The 10,311-nt window shown below is 32.3% G+C and overlaps 1 protein-coding gene across 1 annotated transcript; it reads right to left on the minus strand.

Moving 5' to 3' along the window:
• Positions 1-788: 788 nt before the first annotated feature.
• LOC130963148 (B3 domain-containing transcription factor ABI3-like) lies at positions 789-4,301 on the minus strand. Its single transcript, XM_057889298.1, has 6 exons — positions 2,781-4,301; positions 2,181-2,276; positions 1,936-2,036; positions 1,731-1,777; positions 1,555-1,631; positions 789-944 (listed from the first exon to the last, which is right to left on the minus strand). Exons 1-6 carry the CDS (start codon positions 4,299-4,301, stop codon positions 789-791), a joined length of 1,998 nt encoding a protein of 665 aa, XP_057745281.1.
• Between the last annotated feature and the right edge of the window lie 6,010 nt (positions 4,302-10,311).

Below are 10,311 nucleotides of genomic sequence, written 5' to 3' on the forward strand. Positions count from 1 at the left end.
AAAGAGTATTTATCCAAATTATTTCTTAAATAATTCCAGAACAGACACTTTGGCTCTTAATTAATAAGTTTTTATTCACTAGATTTTTTTAAAATTTAGTCTCTCTATTGCTTTCAATCAAACTTTTAAATACATGCTTAGACAAATAAATTTCTAGCAGTTTTATTATATCATAATTAATTAAAAAAATTATTATAAGACAAATTAGTTTCTTTTTAAAATAATAAATAGACTGATTTATCTAACAAAAATCCTACGAAATACATTGTCTTTGAATTAATTTTACCAAGGTTTTTTTATCAACCTTTAATGCACTAACGTGTAACAAAAACTTTGCGAAAACTGAAGAAAAATGTGTACATTGTGCACTTTCTGTTTAAAATATTAAACAGTATCCTTAAACACTTTTTTTTTTTGAAAGCTATCCTTAAACACTTAAACATTGATTTATCTACAATCTTTAAAAGTAAAATAATATTTTACCCTAAAACATTTTGTTAATCACTAATTTTATTAAACATTTTTCCATTGCCAGAATACTATACATACATAACCGATAAAAAACTCTCAAGTCAGAGAGAACTTCTATTTTTTTTCCTTTTTTTTTATTTTTTTACAATGGAGATTCAAAATTGAAATAGCATCAAAGTATAGGAGATTCTAGCCACCTAAACGATACCAACTGAGCTAATCTCAATTGCAAGAAAAAAAAAACTTTATTAAATATGACAAAAACAAAAACCTTAGTGTTTATTGTCTAATTCTCATTTATTATTAAATTTTTTCTTTTAAATTTTCATTTTCGGCTGATCACGTGAAGATGAAGTAGCATTGTTGTTTGGACCATTAACAACTGTATGTTGGTTTTTCTGTGATTTTCCTGCTGCTTTTTTGGTCTCCGATTTCGTCCCAGCTGCTTGCCTCACTTTCACGCCTCTTATCATCTGTTTCACAAATATTTTCTCTCGATTAATTCTCAATATTTTATTGAATTAAATTTAAATAATCATAATAGCATATTCAATATATCAATTAAAGAAAATATTATTCTAAAAATGTAATACTACTGTGAAGAGTTAAGTTTTGGTAGGGTGAAAATTCAAAATTGTTTCTTTTTGTAAATAGAAAGTCCACCAAAAAAAAATTATCATGTGCAATGCATGTTTTTTTTACAAATTTAGTAAAATTTTTTGCTCTTCACTGAATTCTATTCTTTACCAAAGAAATTTTCTTCTAAAAGAATATTTTGACCTTTTCTTCTGGGACAAAGGGAGAGGAAGGGGAGAATTTGATTATATTTTTAAGAATCTTGCTGTATACTAAAATCAACTACTAGTATAGAATATACATTGAAATACAAAATACGCATTAAAATAAATTAAACTATATATATTTTTATATATAAATAAATATATAAATATAAGGTTACTGATTTTTTTCTGTGTAGATAGTAATATATAGGTTTATTTAGGCTATACTACTTTCAAGGAGTTCAAACTATTAAATCAATAGAAAGACAACAGAAAAAAGTAGAAACAAATATAAGAATCTTACAAATTTGCCACATTTCACATCTGAATATATCACTATAAAGTCTCCTTCTTGGAGTCCATTGGCTTTCACGAAATCTCCTGCAAAATTGAAATTGAAATCGAAAGTTGAAAAACCATTCTCACATAAGATCCTTAATTTAAAACTATATATGCCAAAGGCAAAGCTAGAAAATTCACCAGTGTTCTCAAGCAGATACATCCTGCTTTTATTGTTTGGCCAGTATCTGATGCTCCAAGAGGAAATAATAATCCAAACAAAAGAAAATTTTAGTCCCAATCAATGTCTTATAAAGATCATGACTATGCAAAGAAAACTTAAAGAAATTGATTAGATCAAAGTTTACGATTATTTTTTCTTTTAATCAGTGAAATTATAGAATACCTATAGCGCATATTCCAAACTTGAGAAGTTCCAATGTCTTCCATGTCAATAGAAATTCCATCTCTTGCATCCAATTCTGGCAAATGAGTTTCTGCCTCTTTCTGATCAAATTTTTAATATAAAACAAATTACTATTTCAGTCAAATTAAACAGATTAAATTGCTTTTTATTTTTTCTCAATTACTTGATTAACTAAAGGAGTACTCAAATGTTCTACAAGAGAGAATATTGAGTAAAGGAATTACTTTTGGCAAGACTATCCTTCCCAAGCTACCAACATCACTTTGCTTCAAAACCTTTTGGAGAAGAAATTTCAAGTTCTTCTCTGATGACTTCCACCCCTATTAATCAAACAATCAACCATAAAACCATATAAGTCACTAATTATTCAATTGTCACGAGACCAAAAGAAATTACCCTAAAAGCAAAATTACCACAGATAGAAGGGCATAAATGATAAAAACAAGGAAAATGGAGAAAAATTATCATGCTTAATTAACCGTTGCATTCACCATGTTTTAAATTGCGGTCACAATATTGCTTTTGTGGTGTCCATAGCTCAGCATCGCAGAAGCAATTGTGACCATTTAACTCAAGTCGTCCAACAATTTTCATTGCATTCGCAACTACAACTACAACTGCAATTTGAAACCATATCACTCTATGTAATGATAGAAATTCAAACCATCAAATCATAACTAATACTAATTCTAAAATGAAACAAATAATAATCGTCATAGTTCATATGCAGTTAGTTTTCATGTGAGGTTGATAGATAAGAATCTAACCATTCTTATCTGTCAACTTCACATGAAAACAACTTCTGCATGTGAGTTTTCAGCAACCTGTGGTCGTTTATCGGACGATCCACGACCTTGATGACCATGATTCTGGCCTAAAGAAGCTGGCTGTGGTTCGGCTGGAAGCGCAGGAGCAGGAGCAGGAGCAGGAGCAGCTGCCCCCGCCACACCCTGCCAACACACCCAATTTTCGGCTCCGGTTACCGTATCAGCAACTTGGCTCTGATTCTGTGGCTGGCCCCAGTGATTGTTCTGCCTCTGATTTGATGAACACTTTCTCTGCCTCGCCATCCTCTTCTTCCTGGCTTCTTTGGTAGCCAAAGGACCTAATCTCCGCCATCCATGATCACCGCCACCACCACCACAATTTCCATTTCCATAAAACAACTGATAAGGGTACTGATTCCCATAAAGAACCGCAGGGAGAAGATGATTGTTCCCAAATGGTTGGTTGTAATGGGTAGTAAAACTATTTAACTGAGAATTAGGCCATGAATTCTTATTATTGATATAATCAGCACCAGCATCAGTAACATAAGCAGGTTGTGGAGGATACTGCACCATTAAAGCAGGATTATGAGAGGCATAAATGCATGGTGGTGGTAGTGGTGATAATTGGGGTTTATTGAAGCAATTATTAGGGTTTGAGGAAGATTCAATTGGGTTCTTGTTCTTGAGGTGGTTGGTTTGAACCCATTCAAGAATAAGCTTTAGCAAACGCTTCATCCCTTGTTTTCCTCCGCCCAATCGCTTCGCTGCGGATTCGATCGTTGATTTCTTCAGCTTCACACTTCTCAAATCACTCGCTGAGATTTTGTCCTTGTTGGTCTTTAGCCATTCCAAGAACACACTGCTCATTTCATCGTTTCCGTCATCCTCGTGATGAATTACCATTTCACCCTCCTCTCTGTTGTTGTTGGTAACACCTTCCTCTGCCTCTGGTGCTGGTGGTGGTTGTTGTGTGAATTGGTTTTGTTGTAATGATGGGATTTCACTTTCATTTTCAGTTTGGAGAAAGTTGTGTTGGAAAATGGAGTCGGGGTCAAAGAAATCAGCGTTGTTTTGCTCTTCTAAGAAGTCTATGAACCCAAAAGGCTCCATTTCCATATCCATCATATCCATGCAATCACCAACAACGTTATTTGGGAACAGTGGATTACTATCCATGGCGGTTTGTGAGATATCCATGGAAGTAGTGGAACACAAAGGTACTTCTGTTTCAGTAATGTTTGTGTTGTTGGGTTTCTGCATGTCTTTTCTGAGAGCCGCACATGACGATGATGATGATGAAGAAGCAGAGGAAGATGAAGAACATGCAGTGATGGGTTTCTCTGCTGGCTTTGATGATGAAAAAGATGATGATGATGATGATGACGATGATGGTGGTGATGAGATGCATGGAAGATCAGGGAGAGGAGGGAAATCGTCGTAGAACAAGTTTGGATCTTCATGAAACCACTCGTAATTCACTTCACTTAGATCTTCTTCTATGTTCTTATTAGTGTTGTTGTTAGCATCATCCATGGTTCCAAAACCTGCATCATTAACTTCCACTTCACTCTTCATCTCAATCACACTAATTTTTTTTTTTTTAAGGTTTTCAGAACTTGGTTCCACTCATCAGTTTTAGAGAGAGAGAGAGAGAGATTGGAAAATTGGAAGAAGAGTATGAAATTGTTGTGAAGGGTGGTGGGTTATTGAAGAAGAGTACAAAGAGTATAAGACTGCTATGGTTTTTTGTTTGTTAATTTTTCATTTTTATTTTTAAATTTTTGTGTACGGATAAGTGCAAGATCTGGAACTGGAACAGTACGCTGAATGTGATTATGTGATCCATAATGTAAATTTGTAAAATAATTAGGGGTGAAGGGGATAAAGGCCGCGCTTTTGAATATCAAATCCTACTAGGAAGAGGAACAAGCAACATAAAACATCTGATATATATAGTTATATTCTATCAACCAAGGGAATCTATGATTATTGATTAGGAGAACATATACAGTAGTATTTTATGAATTAACTAACAAATCACTTTCAAAGAAAGCCACTAATGTGCACTTTTTCTTCATATGGGATTGTATTTAATTTATCCAATGATTTTCGTTTAGTTTGTAGTGTTTTTTTTAATATTTTTTTACGGTTTTATAAAAAAAGAAAAAAAAACTAAAAATATTAAAAATAAAAGTAGAGACATTTTTCTTCAAACAAAATAGATTTTTTTTGGCAAATACTAATATTAGTCCGAAAATATTTTTATGTCGAACACTTTGTCTTCAAAAAATTTTTATAGAGAATTTTTTTGTCGAACAAATTAATTTATCTATCATACTTTCAATCAAATTTTTAATATATAAGTTAAATAAATAAATTTTTGCATTTTTAAATAAATATTTTAGATTTTTATTTATAAGAATAGATAATTTGAACAAAATTTATATTTTTTGTCCTATTATTTATTTTGTTAATTGTATAAAAGAAATATGGTAAATAAATTAATTATAAATATATGTCGTTTATACTTTAAACGAAATAAAACACAAATTTTAAACAAATAAAATGTTCGTAATATCGAAAAATTGACATATTTACCGTATAAACAAAATATGTTTATAACTAACACGATAAACAAAATTTAATTGATATAATTTGTTTCGATTTAAATAGTATTTATTTAATTTTTATGTATCAATTTAATTAAATTTATTTAAAAATATAATTTATTAGTTATATATTCCATAACAAAAGAAAAATTAGTTATATATGTTTAAAATTTGAAAAATAAATTAACGGCAAATTTTTAGAAAATCAATTGCAAATCAAATGCAAAATAGAAATTAAAAGCAAATTTTTAGGAAACCAATCGGAAAATAGTGGAAAGAAATTAATAGCAAATTTTAGGAAATTAATTGCAAATCAACTACAAAATAACGTAGTGAATTAGATTTAAAAATGGTTATTAATTCCATCTTAATTTTTTATTAATTTAAAATTAATGATTTAAAATCACCATAATAAAAAAGTTAATTGTAAAGAAGGAGTTATTAGTTTAATTTAATAAATTTAGTACAAACAAATATTAATAGCACAGTTATTAGTTCTCACGTATTACGGATATTATATTTGTTTTATTTGTTTAAAATTTGCGTTTTATTTTATTTATTATCATAATTAATTCGTTTATACTGTAAATGAAATAAATAATATGATATAAAAATATAAATTATATCTAAATTACATATCTAGATAAATAAAATATTAAAAATATTTATTTAAAAAATCCATAAATTTTTAGACTAAATTTTGATAGAGAATAAAATATTCAGCCTATAATAATTTATAAACCAACTTAAATGTTTGTTCTTTATTTCGTAGTTGCAGTGAAGCAAATAGTCCCTTGGCAAATTCAGAAAGCCAATTAGCAAAGACTATTTAAGAGGGAGGCATCATCATGCTTCTTAAGAGAGAAAAGAGGGTTAGAGAGAGATAAAAACAAGAGACGGGTTTGACTCCGGATTTTGTTGCGTATGCAGCCATACGTTCCAGCCTGAATGGTGCAGCCAAACGGTGCTTCACACTCTTTCTTTCCAAGCAACGAAGTAACCAACAAAGTTTTGAAAAAAAAAAAGAAATATATATATATATTCTGCTAGAAAAGTAACTAAAAAAAAATTAACTCTAATTAATTAATAAAAAAATAAATTTATTACAACAAAAATTATTATCTTTATTTTTAAAATTTTAAAATTAAAAATAAAAAAATTAATTTACATAATTTATAGTGTAGTTGATTTTTATATATAATATATATATCTACTACTGCTCTTTGCAGATGCTCCTCATTATGATAAACTAGGATGCAACATGTCAGCAAAACTGCATTGCTTTTCTCCCTTCTTATCCAATCTGATTTAATAAAACAAACTCAGACACTTTCTGTATAGTGTGTATTAAAACAATAAGGCAAATTTCATAAATAAATTAAATAGAATCAAATATTTTTCATTTATAATTTTTTTAAAAAATACATTTTAATTCTATTTTATTTTTATATAATCTGTTAAAACTTTTAACAGATTACATAAATTGTGAGACTTAAAAATTTAAAATATTTAGTCACATTATTAGTAGTGTCTTATTTTGATATAATTTAATAATAATGATATACAATAGCACATGAATCCTAAATATATTATTATTTAAGAATGAGAAAAAAGGTTTTATAAAAGGTCTTCTAAAAATTATTCTTTTACATAAAAATTTATAATTTGTGTTTTGTACTTTTAATTAGAATGAATAAATATAGAAATATAATAGATAGTAGATGACATAACAAAAAAAAAGTGAAGTGTCAATATGCAATAAATTTAAAATGTTTTAGAGTATATATATAATTTCATCATTTGGGTAATTAGTTAGTTAATCTTTGAACATATATAACATTTGTTAGCAAAATCATTTATATATTTACAATTAAAAAAGTTGTAAGTGTATGTCTATATTCAAAGTAAGGTATCTCTCAAATCAAACGGTTATAGTTTATGCTTATTATTCAATTAAATTGTTACCAAGTAATATATGAGAGTTTAATTGAGTTGAACTTTTTATTTTTAATATAGTGAAAGGGTTGGTGTATAGTTGGATTATGAGGTGTATAGTATTTTATTGGTGTATGATGGCTGCACAAGACAAATCGAACTATCTAATAGGAATATTGTAATTAGACGGACCGATTACAAAAATTGGAGGATACACAAAATCTTGGGTCCGATTTGTGCACTCCTTCCATGTGGCACGTATGCAGCTCCTCTTCGAATGTATTCCATGCTTTCAATAACTTTAAATATAACACATCCTTTTAGCAGCATTATTTTCACCCTCTCTAAATGTATTTCATGCTTTTCAATAACTTTATATTCTTGATGGAATGAATGAATTTAAATTATTATTATTATTATTATTATTATTATTATTATTATTATTATTATTATTATTGATAATCTGTAAATATTATTATTATTATTATTATTATTATTATTATTATTATTATATGTTGAAAGAAAATTTTAATTAATATATTTTCGTTTTAATTGTATTGTATTAGAAGAAGTAGAAATATGAATTTAAAATCTACTAGAAGTATGAATTTATAATATTTAAGTTAAAAAAAGAATTTAATAAATTATTCTTGATTATTGATAACGTTGGTTATATAATAATAATAATAATAATAATAATAATAATAATAATAATAATAATAATATATTATTATTATTATTATTATTATATTATTATTATTATTATTATTATTATTATTATTATTATTATTATTATGAGTATAACCTTATTCTGGTTATTATGTTATTATATATATGTTGTGTAATGTAAAGAATATATATATATATATATATATATATATATAAGTTTTTTAAATAATTTATGATGATTGAATTTATTCTGGTTATGTATAAGTGGGGTGTAAAATATAATTTTATTCGTAGTAATAAGGGATATATAAGCATAATCATGTTATTGTTAATATAAGGGGTAAGTATGATTTTGATTTCTAAAGTTTAATGCCAGAATCGAAATCGTCCCTCTTGTATTTTTTGATTTAAAATCGTCCTTAACGTTTTTTTTCGTATTAAAATCGTCATTTTTAATAAAATTTTTTGTTTTATTCTTAAACTACCCCTACTTTAATAAAACCACCAAACCCTACCCACCACCACAGCGTCGCCAGCAACCCTAATCGCCAGCGAGCCACCATGACACCACATTTCCTCCTTTTCCCTCTCCCCTTTCTTCTTCCTCTTCTCTCATCTCTTCTTTGTCCCCTTGCCCCACTCTCCTCTCCTCTGCCACCGAACAGCCGCCGCACCCCTCACAATGACGGCGTTGCCACCCAACTTTCGCCACTGCGCCCTTACCAGCATCCCAACTCGTCACCACCCCCTATCTGAACCCTAACCCAGCCAACCACCCCGCAACCCTCTACCCTCTTTTCCACCTCGCGTCTCCTCTCAACATCAAACCACCATCGCGAACCAACCTCCCCATGGCTGAACCACTAACCCGTAGCCTCCACCATCGACGAGCCATGGCGACCCAACCCAGTGCCGCCGCGACGTCCAGGCCCCTCCCCTTCGTGCCAAGCCCTTTCCCTTTTCCAGATCTCAATTTTTTTTCTTTTGTTTATTCTGTTGGTGTTGGTGTTGGTGTTGGTGTTGGGAGAGAGGGAGGAGGAAAAGTGAAAGAAGCCAGAGAAGAAGAGGAAGAAAATGAAGAGGGTGCTGTTGAATTTGCTATTAAATTTTTTTTTCGTCTGTTTATTCTGATTTTGCTGTTGAATTTTTCTGTTTTTGCTGTTAAATTTTGCTGCTGAATTTGCTGCATTTGATGAATTTTGGTGTTGGTTGCGGTTTGCGGTGGTGGTGGTGGTAGTGATAGTGGTGGTGAGGGAAAGGGGGGACGGGGGGGGAGGGGGGGGGGGAAGGGGAGACCGGGGTGGAGGAAAGGGAGGGGGAGGGAGGAAAGGAAACCGGGAGGCGGTGGGGAAATGGGAGGGGGGAAGGGGACCGGAGGGTGGGGGTGGGGTGAGGGGAGGGAGGGGGAGGAGGAAAGGGAGACCAGGAGGGGATGGGGAAAGGGAAGGGAAGGGGAGACCGGAGGTGGCAGTGGGAGTGAGGGAGGAGGAGGGGGAAAGGGAGACCGGGAGTGGGTGGGGAAAGGGGAGACTGGAGGGTGGGGGTGGGGGAGGGGAAGGGAGGGGGAGGGAGGAAAGGGAGACCGGGAGGGGGTGGGGGAAAGGAAAGGGGGAAGGGGAGACCGGAGGTGGCGGTGGGAGTGAGGGAGGGGGAGAGAGGAAAGGGAGATCGGAGGGTGGGGGTGGGGGTGAGGGGAAGGGAAGGGGAGGGAGGAAAGGGAGACCGGAGGTGGGGGGGGGAGGGGGGGGGGGGGGGGGGGGGGGGGAACGAGAAGGAGAGAATGGGAGGGTATTTTAGTCCAAAAAAATAAAAAGGACGATTTTAATACGAAAAAAAACGTTAAGGACGATTTTAAATCCAAAAATACAAGAGGGACGATTTCAATTCTGGCACTAAACTTTAGGGACCAAAATCGTACGTACCCCTTAATATAATTATGTACTGGAAGTTACAATGAAAATGTGATATTGCAGGGTTCACAGATGTTGATATGTGATTACTTTTTGTCACCGGATCTGTACAACCCAATTGTTGAGGGGGCTTTTATGGGAAACTTATTTTTACAATATTTCTCATATTGGAGTCGTTCAATGCCAGGCAGCAATGATTAATGCTCTAATCGAGAGATGGTAGCGAGAGACTCACACATTCTATTTTCCGATTAGTGAATGTGCCGTGTCGTTGGAGGATGTGGCGATGATTCTCAATCTCCCGACAAATAAAATTCCGGTTACAGGATCAACCATGAGTAGTTTTGAGGTCTAGGAGGCCGAGTGCTTGCACCACTTTGGTGTAACACCGAGAAAGACGGACGGTAGAGGAAGCTTTATAAAACTAACGTGGATTAGGGGTTTGAAAGATCGCATAGTGTT

The sequence above is a fragment of the Arachis stenosperma genome, chromosome 2 (assembly GCF_014773155.1).
Source record: "Arachis stenosperma cultivar V10309 chromosome 2, arast.V10309.gnm1.PFL2, whole genome shotgun sequence".
NCBI lineage: Eukaryota > Viridiplantae > Streptophyta > Magnoliopsida > Fabales > Fabaceae > Arachis > Arachis stenosperma.

Coding starts and splice junctions, on each gene's coding strand:
- LOC130963148 (XM_057889298.1), bottom strand. CDS start 4,301: ATGAAGAGTGAAGTGGAAGTTAATGATGCAGGTTTTGGAACCATGGAT. Junction 2,277..2,780: donor CGTCCGATAAACGACCACAG/GTTGCTGAAAAC, acceptor TTTGATTAATAG/GGGTGGAAGTCATCAGAGAA. Junction 945..1,554: donor ATGTGAAATGTGGCAAATTT/GTAAGATTCTTA, acceptor TTTGTGAAACAG/ATGATAAGAGGCGTGAAAGT.